Source organism: Cervus elaphus, chromosome 24 (genome assembly GCF_910594005.1).
Source record: "Cervus elaphus chromosome 24, mCerEla1.1, whole genome shotgun sequence".
Classification (NCBI taxonomy): domain Eukaryota; kingdom Metazoa; phylum Chordata; class Mammalia; order Artiodactyla; family Cervidae; genus Cervus; species Cervus elaphus.
The window spans coordinates 62,120,069-62,141,936 of record NC_057838.1 but is presented as its reverse complement, the minus strand read 5'-3'; the positions used below and the strand labels follow the sequence as shown (position 1 = coordinate 62,141,936).

The window sequence follows — 21,868 nt, the reverse complement described above, 5'->3', positions numbered from 1 at the left end:
ACCTAGACTCAGAAGTCAGAGTCATTTCTGCCTCATTCTCTTCATCAGAGTCAAAGTCACTAAGACCAGGCCTTATCCAAGGAGAGGGAAATTAGACTCCACGTTTTGTGGGAGAAGTATCAAAAAGTGTGGGGACCTGTTTTAAGTCACCATCAAAAAGGAGGACTTGGAATAAATAATACCACTTGATTTAGGGGACCTACCACAAAGTTGGGATGAGAAAAGTAAGATGAAGAAAAATGTATACAAAAATTATCTAAATATGTAAAAGAAAGACCACTGTGTAAATGTGTGTATATATGTATAGTATATACACACTATATAGTATGTGTATGTATATGTGTGTGTGTATATATATACATATATTTATATACTATATAGTGTGTATATATGTATAGTATACACACTATATAGTATGTGTATACATATGATTATATAAGCAAGGAGAAATATAGGGAACATATTCCGGTAATCACGGGTTCCAGAGAGTAGTGATGATAGAAGGGAGAGGCAGAGGAAGCAAAAGAGAGAAAGACAAGACTGTTCAAAACTAGCAGTGAAGATGGCTTCTCCATTCTGCATTTAATTACAGGTATATATTTCACTGTATGAGGAAAGTGATTCCTTAGATATGTTTAGGTGGTAAAAACAATCAAAGTGATGACCACCTTACCTTAAAACTCAGGATAGAGCAGGAGGGAATGACTGGTGGGCCACAAGAGGGGCTGCAGGGCCCTGAGAGTGTCTTCATCTGGGCTGTACTCCGAGTTTCTGGCCTATGGGAAACCATTGAGTGGAATGTCTTTGTCTTGCACACCTTTGGTATATTCCACACTTAAAAAAATTTTTAATTTAAAAATTAAAGGGGGGTGGGAGGGAGGCTCAAGAGGGAGGGGATATATGGATACTTAGAGCTGATTCATGTTGTACAGTGGAAACTCTCACAACACTGTAAAGCAATTATCTTCCAATTAAAAAATTTTTAAAGAAAAAAAAATGGAAGAAAAGCAAACTTTTCAGCAAGTTCCCAGTGGGAAGAGCGAAGAGCCAGGAGAGGGATCCTGGCCTGGGGCCACCAGACCCTCAGCTCAGCGGATGTCCCAGGTGGAGGTCTAAATCTGAGGTGTTCAACAGGGAGGTAACACCCCAAGGCTGTCCCTGCCGAAACCTCCCAAGGCGGGAGAGAGCAGAACCCAGAGTGGAGCCCTGGGTCATTTCAACCTTTAACTATAGTCTGGGTTACACCTGGCAACGGAGGTGGGAAGAAAACCAGGAGACCTGGATGCTCCTGGGAAGGTGGTTCTTGAGGCAGAAGGGAGAAGTCTGCTATGGTGGATTGGGCTGAGACTCCAGAGGGTCGGCTCTATCCTCAGCTGCCCACAGCTCTGTCCACCCTGTTAGCCACCGGGAAGCGCAGGGCAGGGTGGCTGGGAAGGGCGGGAGGTGAGGGTGTAGCTGCAGGCAAGTCTTAGGGCTTTTGCCGGTGAAGGGAGAAACGTGGGGCAGGAGCGAGCAGAGCACGTGCGGTCAGAGGAGGAGCCCGGCGCTTCCGACCATCGCTTCTCTTTTCTGCCTGAAAACCAGGTGAGGCCATTGCTGGGGGAGGGTGAGCAGGGATTGCAAGAGGCTAGAGGACAGGGCTGGACTGTGAGCAGCGCGAGGGACCTGGAGGTGAAGGATGGAGGGGAGGTGCTAATCAGAGACCTCATCTCAGGGACATAGAAGTAACCAGGCCCCAGGCAGGAATGGGCTGTGAGGTGAAACAGGCCGTCCGAGGTGCAGGGGACCAGGGTTGGACCAGATCAAGGCAGCCCTTCTGTGCTGGAGACGACGGCAGGGGAGAGCTTGAGGTATGTGTGTGAACAGCTGTGGTGCCTTGTCCTCCCTCCAGCCCTGGGCTAGGGCTGGGAGTGAGGTAGCGCTCCTCTCTGCCAGGGCCTGGGCCAGGGAAGGGCCGGGGCTGGGAGAACAGAGGGTAGTTATGGAATCAAATGTCTCTTGGAGTTCCTTTCCCTTCCGGTTTCTCAAACCGAGCTGGCCATTCTCACTCAACCCCATCTCCTCCCGCCTGGAGTCCTCCCAGGGCCCCCAGTGCTCAGCAGTTGGATGAGCATCTCTGAGTAGAGAACATGATGTTCCCACCCGGGTAGGGGAGGGACTCAAATCCCAGATGTCCCCCCCTCACCCCCGGCCAGCCCTGGGATTGGGCCATGGTGGGAGGGACTGGCTGCAGATCACTCCTAAGATTTTTTTTTTTCCCTCAACACATACATTCTTGACACATACACCCTTGTCACCAGCTCGTGCGGGGAGTAAAGGTCTAGTGAGGCAGCTGGAAAACTTTCCATTGTGCTGGAAGCCAGGCTGGTCTTGGCGGGCCCTGCATCTGTACTCTTACGGTACTTTCACCGGCATGTCGTCAACCTGGCACTTCAACCTAGTCCTGGATGTGAGGCTTACCCTCCTCTGTTATAAACTGGTTTTACCCATGGATCAGGTATGAGCATAACTCACCTTAGTCTGAAATTTTGAGGTCAGCACTCTCAGAGAGTTGAGGCTGCTTTTTCATGAGCTGGTGATGTCCAGCTTAAAGTGAGCACAGCGGGAGAGACCACACCGCCCACCAGGCCCCAGCCCCTGACAGTAGTTGTGCCTTGGCCCAGCCTAGGCAGGTGAGAGGCAAGGCTGGGAACCTCCTGGCCTGTTGCCTGTGGGCAAAGCCAAGGGCAGGGGTTGTGTGGATGCCTTCCCATGAGTCTACCTCTTTCTTCACAGTGGAGCAAGCCAAGGCCCTAGATGAGGGCTCCAACTCATCGTTGTCTGGTGGGGCTTTGGGCAGGAGCCGTCAGCTGGATGGAATCATTGTGAGTTCTCAGGCAGAGGCAGTGCCTGAGTTTGGGGTCTGTGGGGGTCATATACCCTCTGCTCCCCAGCTCCGTCCTGCTTAGGAAAGTGTTCAGGCTGCCAGAGCTGCCAGAGGGCAGAGCCCCTCATCTGGGGTCCAGGCCAATTCCTGGGGGCCTTTCAGCCCGTGCATGGCCCCATTTCTCATCCTGGGCCAGCTGCACAGCTCTGGGACAGGACACCCAGGGGCCAAGGGGTCTCCTGCAGAATTCTGACTTGCCTGGGACTAATGCACATGTGCCTCAAGAGGCCTCTTCCCTGCCTGCCCCACAGGCCTGAGGCTCAGTTGCTCCTTCAGTTGCCTAGGATGGGCTGAGGACAGTCCTGGGAATGTGTACTAACTACAGGTGTCCCTTCATGCCCAGAAGAAAAACGTCCAATTTAACTATACTTGAAAGTGCTGTTTTTGCTAATTGGGTGGGTCTGGACTTCAGCTCTTCCTTTTCAGTTGTGTGTTCAAACAAACAAAAAAATCCAAGTGCACACCCCTCCCTCCTCTTTCTAGGGGTGGAGGGCCTGGCCAGAGAGGAGATTGCTAGATCCTCGCTCTCAGGAGCACACACAGTGACCTCTGACCCTTGCCTCAGTGCAGTTCTGCTGAGGGACGAAGGGCCGTGGAGATCTGGCTGGTAACATCTATTGCCACTGCCTTCCCCAAGAGTGGACTGGCATACACCCATTCTTCCGCCTGTGGGGATGGACTGACTTGGTGAAGAGTCAGGTCCTGCTGGCTTCCAAGTGTCGGGACAGCTCCCAGTCCCCCTTTGCTTTCATGTTCCAGTCTGGTCAGCCTCCTGCCTTGTAGTCTTCAGATGGGCTGGGCACTGCTTGACCCTGCATCCTTAAAGACAAGCCAGATCACCAGTTTTAGAGACTAGAAAGAAGTGCCAGGATGGAGGATTCTGTTGGGGAAGAAGTCAAAGAGGAAGGGGAAGCAATGTCTCACACAAGAGACACAGAAGCAACCAGGTCAGCAAGGCGTTTCTGGCCAAATTTCATCTGGATATTTAGGGTGACTAGATGAAGATGTGGAGAAGGAAATGGCAAACCACTCCAGTGTTCTTGCCTGGAGAATCCCAGGGACGGGGGAGCCTGGTGGGCTGCCGTCTATGGGGTTGCACAGAGTCGGACATGACTGAAGTGACTTAGCAGCAGCAGCAGCATGAAGATGACAATTTCTGAGAAGTCCTTACCTGGAGGGAGCCTTTCTTAAAAATCTTAAATCTTATCTTTCTCTTTTGTCAGCTCCCCAGATGCTTCCAGAACTATAATCATGTGATGCAAGTCAAGGCAGCGAGGGACGCTGCGTGCTTGTGTCCAAACTGCTCACTTTAAGAGGCAAAGGGAGGGACTTCTCTGGTGGTCCAATGGCTAAGACTCTACTCTCGCAATGGAGGGGGCCCAGGTTCGATCCCTGGTCGGTGAACTAGATCCCACACGCCACAACTACTAGTTCACCTGCTGGGACTTCCCTGGTGGTCCAGTGGCTAAGACTTCACACTCCCAATGCTGAGCACCTGGGTTTGATCCCTGGTCAGGGAATTAGATCCCACATGACAGAACTAACACTCAGCACAGCCAAACAAATAAACAAATACAAGTAAGTATTAAAAAAAAAGAGCCCACTGACTGCAACATAGACCTGGTATATATAAATAAATATATAAATAAAAATTTTGAAAAAAATATTGAAAAAAAAAAAAAAAGAAAAGGCAGTGAGAAGAGCATACAGAAGAGGGGCATGACCAAGGGTGACCACAGGCGCTGGGAGTGTGATCATCTTTGAAGCAGGAGACTGGGGCTGCTCTCCATATGAGTCTAGAAACATGAGGATAAGCTCCAGAGCACTGGAGGAAAGGTCCGGGAATGCCCTTCAGACCCCAGTATCACAACTCTTGATAATTTCTGGAATTTAAGCAGTGTCAGGAATATCCACGGCAGGTAATCAAGATTTTGTTCAATGAGCAAATGAGCTGAGTCAGACCTAACTGTTGTTCAGTCACTCAGCTGTGACCCCACGGACTGCAACACACCAGGCTTCCCTGTCCTCCACTATCCCCTGGACTTTGCTCAAACTCATGTCCATTGAGTCAGTGATGCCATCCAACCATCTCATCCTCTGTCGTCCCCTTCTCCTCCTGCCCTCAATCTTTCCCAGCATCAGGGTCTTTTCCAGTGACTCAGCTTTTCACATTGGTTGGCCAAAGTATTGGAGCTTCAGCTTCAGCATCAGTGCTTCCGATGAATATTCAGGACTGATTTCCTTTAAGATTGATTGGTTTGATCTCCTTACTGTTCAAGGGGTTCTCAAGAGTCGTTTCTGGCACCACAGTTCAAAAGCATAAATTCTTCGGTGCTTGGCCTTCTTTATGGTCCAACTCTCCTGTACATGACTACTGGAAAAACCAGAGCTTTGACTAGATGGACCTTTTTGGCAAAGTGATGTCTTTGCCTTTTCATATGCTGTCTAGGTTTGTCATAGTTTTTCTTTCAAGGAGCAAGTGTCTTTTAATCTCATGGCTTCTGTCACCATCCACAGTGATTTTGGAGCCCAAGAATAAATACAGTCTGTCACTGTTTTTGTTTTTCCCCATCTATTTGTCATGAAGTGATGAGACCAGATGGCATGATCTAAGGTTATTTTTTTTTTTAATATTTATTTTATTTTGGTTGGGCCAGGTCTTAGTTGCAGCACTTGGGATCTTGGATCTTAGTTGTAGCAGGTAGAATTTTGTTGCAGCATGTGGGATCCAGTTCCCTGACCAGGGATCAAATCCAGTACCCCTGTACTGGGAGCACATTGTCAGCCACTGGACTACCAGTTAAGTCCCGATTTTAGTTTTTCTGAATGTTGAGTTTTAAGCGAGCTTTTTGACTCTCCTCTTTCACCTTTATCAAGAGGCTCTTTAGTTCCTCTTCACTTTCTGTCATTAGGGTGGTATCATCTGCATATCTGAGGTTACTGATATTTCTTCTGGCAATCTTGATTCCTGCTTGTGCTTCATCCAGTCCGGCATTTTGCATGATGTACTCTGCACAGAAGTTAAATAAGCAGGGTGACAATATACAGCCTTGACGTACTCCTTTCCCAATTTGAAACCAGTCCATTGTTTCATGTCTGGTTCTAACTGCTGCTCATTGATCTAATGCTGCTCATTTCTCAGGCGGCATGTAAGGTAATCTGCTATTCCTCTCTCTTTAGGAATTTTCCATAGTTTGTTGTGATCCACATAGTCAAGGCTTTGGCATAGTCAATGAGGCAGCAGTAGATATTTTCCTGGAATTCCCTTGCATTTCCTATGATCCAGTGGATGTTGGCAACTTGATCTCTGTTTCTTCTGTCTTTTCCAGACCCAGTTTGCACATCTGAAAGTTCTCGGTTCATATACTGTTGAAGCCTAGCTTGAAGAATTTTGAGCATTACCTTGCTAGCGTGTGAAATGAGTGCAACTGTGCGGCAGTGTGAACATTCTTTGGCACTGCCTTTCTTTAGGATTGGAATGAAAACTGACATTTTCCAGTCCTGTGGCCACTGCTGTGTTTTCCAAATATGTTGGCATATTGAGTGCAGCACTTTAATAGCATCATCTTTTAGGATTTGAAATAGCTCAGCTGAAATTCCATCACCTTCACTAGCTTTGTTCGTAGTGAAGCTTCCTAAGGCCCACTTGACTTCGCATTCCAGGATGTCTGGCTCTAGGTGAGTGATCATACCATCATGGTTATCTGGGCCATTAAGACCTTTTCTGTGTATTCTTGCCAACTCTTAATATCTTCTGCTTCCGTTAGGTCCATACTGTTTCTGTCCTTTTTGTGCCCATCTTTGTCCTTCATATCTCTAATTTTCTAGTATATATATTTTCTAATTTTCGTGAAGAGATCTCTAGTCTTCCATTCTATTGTTTTCCTCTATTTCTTTGCACTGTTCACTTAACAAGACTTTCTTATTTCTCCTTGTTATTCTTTGGAACTCTACATTTGAATGGGTGTATCTTTCCTTTTCTCCTTTGCCTTTCACTTCTCTTCTTTTCTCAGCTATCTGTAAGTCCTCCTCAGACAACCATTTTGCCTTTCTGCATTTCTTTTTCTTTGGGATGGTTTTGATCACCACCTCTTCTACAATGTTACGAACCTGTGTCCATAGTTCTTCAGGTACTCTATCAGATCTAATCCCTTGAATTTATTTGTCACTTCCACTTTATAATCATAAGGGATTTGATGTAGGTCATACCTGAATGACATAGTGGGTTTTCCCTACTTTCTTCAATTTAAGTCTGAATTTTGCAGTAAGGAGATCATGATCTGAGTCACAGTCAGCTCCCAGTCTTCTTTTTGCTGACTGTATAGAGCTACTTCCACTGGACATGGAACAACAGACTGGTTCCAAATCAGGAAAGTAGTACATCAAGGCTGCCTATTGTCACCCTGCCTATTTAACTTATATGCAAAGTACATCATGTGAAATGCCAGGCTGGATGAAGCACAAGCTGGAATCAAGATTGCCAGGAGAAATATCAATAACCTCAGATATGCAGATGACACCACCCTTATGGCAGAAAGCAAAGAAGAACTAAAGAGCCTCATGATGAAAGAGGAGAGTGAAAAAGTTGGAGTAAAACTCAACATTCAGAAAACTAAGATCATGGCATCCAGTCCTATCACTTTATGACAAATAGATGGGGAAACAGTGGAAACAGTGACTATTTTTTTGGGCTCCAAAATCACTGCAGATGTTGACTGCAGCTCCTTGGAAGAAAAGCTATGACCAACCTAGACAGCATATTAAAAAGCAAAGACATTACTTTGCCAACAAAGGTCTGTCTAGACAAAGCTATGGTTTTTCCAGTAGTCATGTATGGGTGTGAGAGTTGGACTATAAAGAAAGCTGAGCTCCGAAGAATTGATGCTTTTGAACTGTGGTGTTGGAGAAGACTCTCGAGAGTCCCTTGGACTGCAAGGAGATCCAACCAGTCTATCCTAAAGGAAATCAGTCCTGAATATTCAATGGAAGGACTGATGCTGAAGCTGAAACTCCAGTATTTTGGCCACCTGATTCGAAGAACTGACTCACTGGAAAAGACCCTGATGCTGGGAAAGTTTGAAGGAGGGAGGAGAAGGGGACGACAGAGGATGAGATGGTTGGATGGCATCACTGACTCGATGGACATGAGTTTGAGCAAGCTCTGGGAGTTGGTGATGGACAGGGAAGCCTGACGTGCTGCGGTCCATGAGGTTGCAAAGAGTGGGACACAACTGAATGACTGAACGGACTGACAGAGCTTCTTCATCTTCAGCTGCAAAGAATATAATCAATCTGATTTCAGTATTGATCATCTGGTGATGTCCATGTGTTGTTGGAAGAGGGTATTTGCTATGACCAGTGTGTTCTCTTGGCAAAACTGTTACCTTTGCCCTGCTTCATTTTGTACTCCAAGGCCAAACTTGCCTGTTACTCCAGGTATCTCTTGACTTCCTACTTCTGCATTCCAGTCCCCTACGAGGAAAAGGACATCTTTTTTGGTGTTAGTTCTAGGTCTTGTAGGTTTTCATAGAACTGTTCAACTTCTTTGGCATTAGTAGTTGGGGCATAGACTTGGATTACTGTTATATTGAATGATTTGCCTTGGAGATGCCAAAATAATTCTGTCATTTTTGAGATTGGAACTAAGTACTGCATTTCAGACTCTTGTTGACTGTGAGGGCTACTCCATTTCTTCTAGGGGATTCTTGCCCACAGTAGTAGATATAATGGTCATTTGAATTAAATTTGCCCATTCCCATCCATCTTAGTTCACTGATTCCTAAAATGTCAATGTTCACTCCTGCCATCTTCTGTTTGACCACTTCCAATTTTACCTTCATTCATGGACCTAACATTTTAGGTTCCTCTGTGGTATTGTTTGTTACTGCTTTACTTTCAAACACATCCACAACTAGGTTTTGTTTCTGCTTTGGCTCAGCCTCTTCATCCCTTTTGGATCTGTTTCTCTGCTCTTCTCCAGTAGCATACTGGACACCTACCAACCTGGGGGATTCATCTTTAAGCGTCATTTCTTTTTGCCTTTTCACACTATTCATGAGGTTCCCTGGTGGCTCAGATGGTAAAGGATCTGCCTGCAATGCAGGAGACCCAGGTTTGATCCTTGGGTCAGGAGGATCCCCTCCCTGGAAAAGGGAATGGCTGCCCACTCCAGTACTCTTGCCTGGAGAATTCCATGGACAAAGGAACCTGGTGGGCTACAGTCCATGGGGTCGCAAAGAATTGGACACAACTGAGCAACTAACACTTTCAGACCTAATTACTGATATTCTAATTCAGAACTTAGATAATAGTCATCTGAATTCACAAATGATTATTTAATATGCTCCTGGCTGATGCTCTGCATTTCCCCAAACAATCAGATAGCGGCATGTATTGCTGGCCATCATCTGTGATGGGACATTTGTCTTTAGAGAGGATGCGTAAAGAAAGCAAAATTCATATTTAACATGAATGATGTGAAACAACTCTAATCTCCTTTGTCACATTATAAGTAATACAGTTTCAATTCCATTGTTAAAAAGTTGATGCAGTAAAATCACTAAAGATATATTCAGTTAATTTGATGGCACAACTTTCTAGCTTCCTATTAGAACATATATAGAAAGCAAAGTCCTCATATAATGTTCACTCTTCAAGGCGAAGGCTGTGAACCATATGATCCTGTCATTTTCCTGGCACTCCTTAACTGTTCATAGTAATACCACCATCAAAACCACAAAGGCCAAACCATATTTAATTTCTAAAGCCTTGAAAAAAGGCCAGTTTGGCTTTGCGTAGTTCAACAACCAGTCTCTCAGGCCCCTGACACATGGGTGTTTTGTATATTCACTTATTACTTAGCCCTTTTGTAATGTCAGGTGAAGGCAAGTCAAAGTGGAACATGATTTTGTTATAGAATGAGATTCCATTGGTCACTGGGAATGAAACTGTAAATACAGTGGGCTATCGCACAGGCATTGCTAGTTCTGTTTATAACAATGTTTTTAGTCGTTAAGTTGTGTCCGACTCTTTGTGACTCTATTGACTGTAACCTGCCAGGCTCCTCTGTCTATGGGATTCTGCTGGGATTTCTCCAGCAAGAATACTGGATTGGGTGCCATTTCCTTCTCTAGGGCATCTTCCCGACCCAGGGATAGAAACTGTGTCTCCTGCATTGGCAGGCAGATTCTGTATCACTGAGCCACCAGGGAAGCCAATAACTATGATACAGAGAAGGAAATAATTAATATTGTGAGACAGATGTTCTTTACTAGGCTTCATTAGTGAGTATATCATTCTCCAGCAAGAAATATACTGGATACTGTTGTATACCATCCCCAAACAATTCAAATACCATGCTGTGGTGGCTTATTTTATGTGCCAACTTATGGGCCATGGGGTGCCCAGGTATTTGGTCAAACGCTGTTCTGAGTTTCTGTAAAGATGGTTTTGGATAACATTAACATTGAAATCAGGCTTCCCAGGTGGTGCTAGTGGTAAAGAACCTGCCTGCCAAGGCAGAAGACAGAAGAGACTCAGATTCGATCCCTGGGTTGGGAAGATCCCCTGGAGGAGGGCATGGCAACCCACTCCAGTATTCTTGCCTGGAGTATCCCATGGACAGAGGAGCCTGGTGGTCTATAGTCCATAGGGTTGCAAAGAATTGGATACAACTGAAGCAACTGAACATGCATGCACACATTTAAATCAATGAACTCAGTACAGCAGATTGCCCTCCCTAGTGTGGGCAGGCCTCATCCAATCAGTTGAAAGCCTGAACATAACAAAAAGCCTGACTCTCCCAAGAAAGAGAGAATTATCCTGCCTGACTGCCTTCATACTGGGACGTTGTCTCTTCCTGAGTCTTTAACCTGCCAGTCTTTGGATGAGAACTATGCTATTGACTCTCTCGGTTCTCACGTCTTCAGACTCAGCCTGGAATTGAACTATGAGCATTTCTAGGTCTACAACTTGCCAACTCACCCTGCATATCTAGGGACTTGCCTGTTTCCATAGCTGTGTGAGCCAATTCTCTATAATCTCTCTACCTGCCTCCCTTTTGGGCTACAGGATCTTAGTTCCCTGACCAGGAATTGAACCTGTGCCCCCTGCAGTGGAAGCACTGAGTCCTAACCACTGAACCACAAGGGAAGTCCCCTTCTTTCTAATTTTCAAGAGCTCACACCCCAATCTCAATAATGTATCTGCCAGATGAATGCTGTGATTGCCTAGAGTCCTGAAATGAGAGGACGAAAACAACACAAGATTCAGACATGATTTGTCAGCCTTTATTAACCAAGAGCAAAGCCGAGCCCTAGAGTTTCCTTTTAAAAAACCCAACCTTTTTTATGGCAAACAATGATTTTAACTATATGTTCAATACCACAGAGCAAGAATTGATTACTTTCTAATCACTTGTTGTTCAGAGATTAAAATACAAGTGTAAAACAGGTTAAAACAAGATTCTCCCCCATGATTTAAAAATAATTCCAATTGAAAGACATTTCAAACACTATGTGTAGAACTCAGGACCAAAAAGACCTTACAACATTTTTACCTTTGAGGTAGCACAATAATGCTGAATTAGATTTCTTTTACTACAATGAGCTCAGGAAAACAACGAGGAATCTACGTTTCACTCAAGGTGGCCTAAATGGTTTTCTGCAAATCCCCCATGAGTTTGGTGACAGTTTTCTCCTTTTTTTTTTATTTCTTGAAGTATAAAGATAGCCCTGCAGTGTGTAAAAGGAAACCCATGGGAAGGCTGCTTCCCATAAAATAGACATTAGAATCATTGAGCAACGTCAGCAGTCAAGACAGGAGGAACAAGAGGTAATTGTAGTGAAAAGCCAAAACAACTTGTATCTTGGCGAGATTGGTTTACAAGTGCATGTCAAGAACAAAAATTCCAACATTGGCCAACTGAAAACAAAATATAAAAGATGACATTCATGGGTCTTTTTCCTTTTGCTCTGTGCAAAAATGCTCTTTTAATTTCTGTAAATGAGAGGATTGTTTGTACACTATGACAGGACATGGAGATGCTGTGTGTCCAGGGGCACCTCACTGACCATTGTGACTAAGACTCTGGGCAGTACGAGGATGAACAGTACCTCTCCTGGCTGGAGAATCATCTCTTGACACTTCGCTGCTGAATTCACTCATTAAACCGTTCAAAGAAAAGCTCCACCCTGATTTCTGAGAATCTACTGCAATCATACATGACACATTTATATATAAGAATGACGGATTGAGAGGACAGGGCAGATGAACCCTTCCTTCAGAGAATACAACCAAAAGAAGAAGGCGGGGGGTGTGATAAAGTGGGGCCAGTGAGAAAAATAATACTGCAGGTTAGACCTCAAGGCTCTCAGGAACAACCTCCACCATGCAAAATCAACAGCAAAGTCAGAACGGAGGGCATGAAGCTCTAACCCATCCGAGGAGAGAACGATATAAAACAACGATCAGAAAGAGCTCTTCCCAATAGATGCTCCTCCCTGTGAGGCTCAGCTCTCAGCGCAGAGCTTGCATAGCACAGTGTGGACAGCAGAGTCCAGAGTCGAACCTGGCCTGCTGCCTTCCACTCCCCACGCTGTAAGGAGAAACTGGAACACCGTCAGGCTCCTGAAGCCTTGGTAACAGCTGTGTCCTTTTCACTCACACTGGTCCCTTGACTCCCTCCCTCAAGCCAGACCCTCAAGGGGCCCTATAGGCAGTGAGAGTCTGCACTGATGATCCATATGTCAATCCGCAGTTAGAGCAGGAAGACTGAAACCTGATGAATTCTACTTTGTAAAACAGAAACTGTCAGTACACTGGGGGTGTCACAGAGCTTCTATGAAGGGGAAGACTGAACTGGGATGTGAAAGAGGGCAGGATGAGAAGTCCTACCCCTAGCAGCCTGCAGGAGTGACTGGCTAGGAATTCACAGCTGGCCCTAACTAATGCTGGCATGGGGATAGGGTGGGGGGTGTAAGGGGGCGTGTGTTCACACAGAGTCCTTACACAGTCTGGGGCGAGATCTCTGCATCACTCCTGAAGCCCAAAGTACCTGTTACCTGCGTGAGAGGTATGGCTCTTGTCTACTAAAGTGCAATGTCTGCTTTCTTAATTTATGTGATAATAAAGCAATGCCATACAAAAGAAGAACCTTGGAAAATCATGGGGAAAACCACACAGGCTTTCCCAGTGCTAGCTGCCAGTTTTGGAGTATTAGTTACAACCTTTCCCAATTCTTAGAGCTGCAACGCAGGCTACCAACTGAGAGTCTTTCTGCTTTCACTTCATGGAGAACAAGGAAAAGGGAGATCTGAGCAAGGCGATGACGAGTCACCACTATAAAAATCTCTCAACTATACTGTCTGTGGCAAAAGCAGACAGCCTGGTTTAAGAGGGCAATTGTGACTGCACGGGCTCCAACAGGGTGCTCACACAGGGACCGTATGTCTGTAACAGGGATGACTCCAGCCCCAGAATGTCAATCTCCCAGGGGTTCACTGAGATATACAAGTTTAAAAAAATTCATATCAGAAAGGGCCTCTTGATTTAATATAAACGTGGCTATGACATCCAAATTTATCTTTAGGTAAGTGTCACACTGCTCTTAGGATCTCTTGTAACATCTGATTCTAGGTCATTCTGAAGAAAAAAAATTTCATTCTGAAGTATATCTAGTTAATTATGATAATTCATCAGAACTCTACCTGATATAATCAAAAGGTTAAAAAAAAGCTAAGCTACTTTCCTGTGGGATTAACAACTGGAACCCCAAAATCCCAACATCTTAATTAGAAAGGTCTTTGAAGTAATCTTATGAAATTGTACATGATACCAATTTTTTTTAAACTAACAAAAAGAGTTGATCTTTAGGATGAATGCTTGAGTCAGCTGACAAAGTGATATAAAGGAGTACGTGCAAGGGGAATTCTCTAAATAGAGGGAAAAATTTTTTTTTTCCACAAAGATAGCTGCTTTTTCTTTAAAGAGTTTAAAAATTGATGGTTCAACAGCAAAGCTATGTAACCACTCTGGAGTAGAAGAGAAGGTCTCTGTCAGCACACTGCCATCAGCTGGTAGAAGCGACCAGAAACAAGACAGGCAGGAGTGGCCCAGGAACATAATTAGGTCAGACAGAGCAATGGCACTCCCAGACCCCGGCTCCTTATAGATGGATAGCAATCCACTCACGCACACTGCACAGAGATTAAACAAAACGAAAAGAAATGTACTAAAACAAAAGAAAATACACCCCCGAACCCAGAAAACCTTCCCTGGCTCTCTGCTACCGGAAGAAAGTGCCAAACCCCAGTTTTCTGCTCTAACGTGGATTCTGATGCCCGATGGGTGAGCTCTGGGGTGCTGACCTGCTGGGCCCTGGGCAGGGCCTCTCCCTAAGCATCACTGAGAACTGGGGGACAGCTGTCATGTGCCACTGCCAGCAGACAGTACAGCGCCACAGGCCCACAGACCTCCATCACATCTGCCACCATTTTCAACGGTAAAACCAAAGGCTACAATTGAGAACAAATGTGGACTTTCTCCAAAGACAGATGAGGAGACGGAAGGCTACAACATGTCCCTCCTAGACAGAGGTTGGGGGAGGGTGTCTACAGTTACACCACAGGTTTGTGCCAACCTGTGGTAACTTTCAAAAGCCAGAGTAGCAGCAAGAGAGGAAAGGAAGATGTTTACACTTTGGACTTTGTATCAGGCACTTAAATTGTTGGAGAGACATGCCATTTGGAACCAAAGATGTGAAGACTGGGTCGGAGTGATCGTGACGAGTGGTCTAACAATGGGCTTTCAGAAGCGAAGTGGAGGTGTGGGTTGAACCTCTCCCATCCTTTAGTGCTGACTTTCACGTTTTCTAAGTGCCCACGGCCATGGCAATGGCAGCGGCGGTGGCAACAGCAGGAACGGTTCTGTCATGTCTTCTGTTTGTGTTCTGTGGCTGACCGGAAGTTTCTGTGTCACACTGAGAAGGCTCTGGGGTGTGGCACACCTACTGCCCGGGATCGATCAGATCCATGCTGGAGCCAAACATCTTCACCAGCTGTTCCTCGTAGTGCGAGATGTTCCTCTTCATGATGTCCATGCAGGGCCCCAGCAGCCTCTCGAACGCTTGCACATCCATAACTGTATTGTTAGAAAGAGGTGAGGGAGAGAATGAGTTCTCCACACCAGCAAGTCAAAGTCGCTTCCCTCACATAAACCTTTTCTTAAACATGTCCATTCCTGCTGGAGGAATCAGACTACTGGATACTGGACACTTGAAAAAGACGGGGTGTTATGTGGACATAGCAGGGCTATGTCATCTAAGTTTGAGACTTTGGACAGCGTAGCAGCACCCATTCTCTCTGTCCCCACACAACCCTGCACACCAGTCTCCATCTCTGCTCTTTCCACATGGGCTGGGCGCTTCTATGCCCGTCTTATTCACAGGCTATTGTCACAGCTCAGGAATATTTGCTAAAAGAACACATTCACCCATTTCTGGTTGGTCACACAAAGTGTGCAAGCTTAGATGTGAGAGCTGGTGGAGTAAGTCAAGGCGTGTTGATGGGGAAAAAATACTGCATATTAGGAAAAAAAAATTAATGCACAAAGCATCTTTCTTACCTAAGCATTTCACATCTCCCACTGCATAAGCTGAAGCAGCTCTGGGTTTGTTGGTGACCAGTGCAAGCTCTCCAAAGTACTGCCCCTTGTGGCAGCGCGCAATCTCGACCTCCTGGTTCTCACCATCCTTGTTGACTTTAGTCTAGAACAGGTAGAGAACACGACTGATTCCAGAATCACAAGTAGACATGTCCAACTGCATACCTTTGCAGTCGCTTCTCGGTACACTTACCACAATTACCTAGAGATTCATGTTGCAGAGACTGACTGCATTGTGTAAGCTGCATGAGCTACTCTCAGGGGCCTGGTTTTTACCAAGAGGTGAGGGGTGTGTGTGTGTGTGTGTGTGTGTATATATATATATATATATATAAATATTATTGTAGTATATATTATATACTAATATTACATATTAATGTAATACAGCATATAAACCAATATATAATATTATGTTAATGTACTTTAACATATATTAAATGTATGGCATATTTAATATATTACATGTACATTTAAATATATTATATATATGAATGCAATCCATTTGGGAGATGCTGACTTCTGAGACACAAGGGAAAAGACAAGGTTTTTTTGCTAATTCTTCTTAAATAATGCCAATGCTTCTCTTGGTTAAAGAGTTACAATTCAGAGCTACTTCTTTTTGATTTAAGGCCCAGCAGGACTCAGACAATACAGTACAGAGATCAATTTTATTTTTATGTACTATCTGCATCTTAAGCTAGTGATCCCACTACATTTGTTTAGAAGAGTTAAGTAACTAAAATTTTTTTTACAGTAATTTGAATTTTGAAACGATAGTTTAAGAAATCAAACAGGTTATATTTTGTGCTTTTTGAATTACTGAAAATAATGTACTATATTTTACTTACTAGTTTTTTTTTTTTAACAAATCTATCTGCTAAGCTAAGCAGTAACTTGTTTAAATAAAAAAATACTTTTATTAGTAAGAATTAGTTTCAATCTGTAAGAGCCACTTTATGGCAGGGGCAGATAAATAATTTTTTGAAGGTTAATTTAGCGGAATAAATAAAAGCACCACGCTCACTTACATGGTTTGATTTTCCCTCCTTCCACACTTCTGCCCTGACCTGTTTGCTCTGAAGCTGATCTGCCCCTTCCAAGCCAATGCTCTCTCTCTAGCCTCTGTCATATTCTCTGGGGCTGCAGAGGTGCCCATGTCCGCCTAGTCCCTTCTCTAGAGCAGCACTTATCCCACTGTGAACAGCAGCCCCCTGCAGGTTTTGATACAATGCAGATTCTGATTCGGTAGGTCTGGGGCAGAGAACAAGACTGAATCTCTGAGACAAGCTCCCCTTCTTTCCCAATCCAGTGCCACAGTGCTGTTGGACCTACAAACACAATACTATGCTGTGATCAGTAGGTGTCAATGAATATGAGAAATGTACAAACATTTATCAGTAGTCCAGAAACTATAAGTAAAAAAAATTTTAATTAGGAATCAAGCCATCTTATAGGCATAATCGTATTTTTCTTTCTCCACTGTTGCTGCTTAGTTGCTCAGTCATGTCCGACTCTTTGCGACCCCATGGACTGTAGCCTGCCAAGCTCCTCTGTCTATGGGATTTTTCAGGCAAGAATACTGAACTGGGTTGCCACTTCCTTCTCCAGGGGATCTTCCTGATCCAGGGATCCAACCCGCGTCTCTTGCAGTGGCCAGAAGATTCTTTACCACTGAGTCACTGGGGAAGACCTCTTTCTCCACACTTAACTTTTACAAAAAGTATTCTGTAAAAGGTTTCACACTAAGTTGATTTAGTATTAATAGTAGTCACTATTTTAAAAAATTCTTTATTCTTAAAAAAAACTGAAACAATATCTGATGATGATGAATTTATGGTAAGAATCACTCTTTCCACCTATAAGTCATTGTGTTTTCTAGGTCTCCCTATCCATTAAATGGCCACAATAATAACTGTCCTAGAGACTCCCTTCCTAGCATGCTAAAAAGGAAGCTTTTTCATAACCAACACTCACAATGTATTCTTTGTTATATATTCAATAATCTTCCCATTTTCTATTAGGGTACTTACCCTTTTTCTTATTGATTTATAGGCCAGTACTTCTCACATCCTTAATTACATGACAGAGGTAAAAGCAACAAAAAAGATATATATACTAAATCTTTATCAACGAATGGGCTTAAACCTTGGTCTCTGTCAGTCACATATCTCACGTAATGATGATTCCGGCACATGAAACACACTTCACACTATTAAAGCAGTTACGGTCTGTGCATATACCTGGCATCTGGATCTCCCCTGAAACAACTCACATTGTCACACGTAAACTCACCTTGCTTTTGATCAAGATGCTCACTTCACCAGACTCTATAATGTAAAAGCTATCAGCCTTTTCACCCTGAAAAGGGAGAGGAGGTGAGGTCAGAGCCACAGATATGTACTGAGGGACACAGAAATAGACAATCTTCACGTTGCCTGAGCTCCGATTTTATTTATTTTCCAAACCCACAAACCAGTCAATGGCTAACAAATTCAGAACAAAAACGGGAGGATCCTGATCACCAGGGATGTCAGTACAACTACGACTGACAAACATCTCTTCTTCCTAACACAGAATATTCCCATCTGTCTCCGTGACTTTACCCAGGCTGGTAACTGCACAGATTGTATTCTTGCAGCTCATGTTGGTCAGCTAACCAGACTTATGATAAGGGGTAAGTAGCCAAGTCGGCTGCATGCAGTATCAAGGTGACTCCTGGCTAACCCTGGGTCATGAAGCCCAGCGATTATCTCCACCATCAAATACAGCCCTCCAGAGGACAGCGTGGAGCTGAAGAAAGCACTGCCTTGATCAGCCAGGTGTCTTCATGAGGGATGATGTCACTCTGATAAGTCTCAGGCTTTGTTTTGCTTGTTTTGATGTTAAACCACTTAGCTGAACCAGTTATTCAGGTAATTCAACAAATAATTATTATGTGCCAGGCATGAGAGATAAGTCAGTGGATAAACAATATCCCTACCCTTGTGGAAATTACAGTCTGGTAGGGTAAACAAACTGTAAATGACCAACATAATGAATCAGTAAATTATGCTGCTGTACTGGAAGGCAATAAGGGCCATAGGAAAAAAGTAGAGCAGGGAATGTGCGATCTGCAGTGGTGAGCGAAAAGATGTTATATAGCATATAGGAGCACTTCAGTGAGAAGGTGAGATGTGAGTGAAGCCTGGAAGGAGGTGAGAGGTAGGCAAGCAGATATGGAAGAGGAGCTCTCAGGCAATCAGTCTCTGACTTCTCACTTAACTTCTGAAGCAAAGACCATCTACATTGAATAATTCAATACTAATCATGTGCTCTCATTCCATGTGACGGGTTTTATGTCTTCATAAGACTTCATGTCCTTCATGCACCACACAAGGACCACAGACAGCTGTGGCTGACATTCCTGAGTTAATCTAGTTCCAGGTTACCATATAATAATCACTGCTCCATAGCCTTATAAGGGGCTGTCTGTGGATTTCTGTGTTGCTATGTTGGATAGGTACCCTGCATCCTTTGGTAGACAGATCAAACCATCCTTTGGTTTGATAGATCAAACCAGTCAATCCTAAAGGAAATCAGTCCTGAATATTCATTGGGAGGACTGATGCTAAAGCTGAAGCTCCAATATTTTAGCTACCTGATGGGAAGGACTGACTCCTTGGAAAAGACCCTGATGCTGGGAAAGACTGAAGGCAAGAGGAGAAGGGGACGACTGAGGACAAGACAGTTGGATGGCATCACTGATTCGATGGACATGAGTTTGCGCAAGCTCCGGAAGCTGGTGATAGAGAAGCCTTGCATGCTGCAGGCCATAGGGTTGCAAAGAGTTGGACATGACTGAGTGACTGAACTGACCCTAAATCCAGCAGAACCAAATCACCAATAAGTTCTATTCATGTAATACAAATAGCTTTAGGATATAAGTTGATGAAGGATGGGAAGCCATGAAGGAAACGAAAGAGGAGCCAGACGCAGGGCCACCAGGAGGGAAAATTGTTTCTAGTTCCAAGAAGGGAGTTTCATAAAGGAAGATGTGATCACTAGTGTTCAGCGCTGCCGGGAGGTCAAGAGTAATAATAGTCGAATGTACAGAAACACCCTGGTGACCAAGAAGAGTGGTGAGCGGTAGGAAGAACTGTAGAAGTGAGAAGTGGTAAAGGGCAGTGTCCGAGCCCTTTGTTTAGAAAGATATATAACAATCATAATTTAAAGTGCTCATTTCAATGCTACAGCTTGATGAATTTTTACATTTGTATACACCTGTGTAACCACCCCTAGATCAAATGAAAACTGCCTGAGTGACCCCACTTTTACATTCTTGTGCCCAAATTCCTACTCTTTTGTTTGTTTGTATGTGTTAGTCGCTCAGTCGTGTCTGATTCCTTGTGACCCCATGGACTGTAGCCTGCCAGGCTCCTCTGTCCATGGGATTTTCCAGGCAAGAATACTGGAGTGGGTCATTTCCTTCTCCAGAGGATCTTCCCGACCCAGGGACTGAACCCAGGCCTCCCTCATTGCAGACTCTTTACCGTCTGAGCCACCAGGGAAGATACTCTTACATCTGAGGTATGCCAATAAGGAGTAAACCTCAAACCCTGGGCACCGCAAGCACCGTCACCCCAGTAACGGCAACTCCAGGTCAGCACATGCGCATGTATGGACTTTCCCCTGTGAACTCACTGTGTGGTTCTGGGCCTGCCCCTCAGGACCTGTGAGTAATAAACCTTGTTTTTTCAAAGTTCCCAGATGGTTGCTGCTCAAGGTGCATCTTGCAATCATAATAAGAACCAGAAGGGCTGGTCCAGCTACAGCGCTGGCTCTGCCAGGGTTAATGTTTGTGAAGGCTCACCGCAGGTATTAACAGTATGGGCACAGATGAGTGCCCAGGCATTCCTAGCCAACAGCATCACTTTCAGTACGCTGAGACTGTAACAAAAGACTCACTATTAAGATGTCAACTACTCCCCGAACTTTTTTATAGATTCAACTTACGTAAATCCAATAAAAAAGCTCAGCAGGTCTTTTTGATAGAAGTTGATAAGATGGTTGTAAAATATATACAGAAATGCAAAGAGCATAGCACAGACAAAATAATTAAGACAAAGAACAACAAATCTGGAGGGCTTTAAGGAGGTCAGTGTATGGCAAAACCAATACAATGTTGTAAAGTAAAGTAAATAAACAAATTAATTAATTTAAAAAAATTTGGAGGGCTTTAAACTATCTGATTGAAAGATTTACTATATAAAGCTATTGTAATCAAGACAATACAGCATTAACTGAGAGACAGGCATAGATTAGTGGAACAAGAGAGACCAGACATATATGGGCGACTGATTCTCACTGCAAGTGTCCAGGCAATGGAACAGGAAAATGGTGCTCAAGTTACTGGACATCCATATGAAAAGCTCTAGACCTTCTCTATCTTGTAATTAATTCAAAATGGATCACAGATCTAAATGTAAGATCTAAAACTATGAGACTAGAATTGCATGACTCAGGACAGGAGCCACTAGTCACATGTCACTACTGGGCACCTGAACTGTGGCTTGTATAGATTCATAGGTGCTCTAAGTGTAAAATATACGTTGAATTTTAAAGACTGAATATCCTCCAAATGTAAAATATCTCATTATTAAATTGTTATATCACTTAGATGTTGAAATGTGATATTTTAGATATAGTAGGTTAAAATACCCTATTAAAGTTCACCTGTTTTTTTTTTTAATTTGGCTACTAAAATACTTCAAATTGTATGTGGCTCACACAATATCTCTGAATAGTACTCATCTAGAAGTTAAATAAGAGAAAATCTTATTGATTATACAAACTTTTTTTTTTTAAAGTAGGACACAGAGTGAATTACAAGAGGAAAAAAATGACAAACGACTTGTCAAAATTTAAAACTTTTGCTTTTTAAAAGGTATTACTAATAAAATGAAGAGACAAGCCTCACAGCCACATTCTGGGAGAAATATTTACAAATCATTTGCCTGGTAAAGGATTTGTTCTCAGAGTACATAAAGAATTCTTACAACTCAGGGGATTCCCTGGTGGCTCAGAGGTAAAAAAAAATTCACTTGCCAATGCAGGGGACACAGGTTCAATCCCTGATCAGGGAGATCCCACAAGTTGCGACTAAGCCCACGGGCCATAACTACCGAGCCAGTGATCCAGAGCCAGTGCTCCCAACAAGAGAAGCCACTGCAATGAGAAGCCAGGGCACTGCAACTAGAGAGGAGCCTCCGCAACTGCAGAAGGCCTGCATGCAGCAGAGAAGAC

General features: G+C 44.0%; 1 protein-coding gene across 1 annotated transcript in view; it reads right to left on the bottom strand.

Moving 5' to 3' along the window:
* Positions 1-11,192: 11,192 nt before the first annotated feature.
* The window catches only part of PRKAR2A (protein kinase cAMP-dependent type II regulatory subunit alpha), a 70,439-nt gene continuing 59,763 nt past the window's right edge, over positions 11,193-21,868 (bottom strand). Inside the window, exons 9-11 of the mRNA XM_043885668.1 lie at positions 17,879-17,944; positions 15,548-15,689; positions 11,193-15,064 (exon numbers count right to left, since the gene is read on the bottom strand). Coding sequence (XP_043741603.1) covers positions 14,931-15,064; positions 15,548-15,689; positions 17,879-17,944 — 342 coding nt within the window. The 3' untranslated portion in view covers positions 11,193-14,930. The remainder of the gene's footprint in view (positions 15,065-15,547; positions 15,690-17,878; positions 17,945-21,868) is intronic.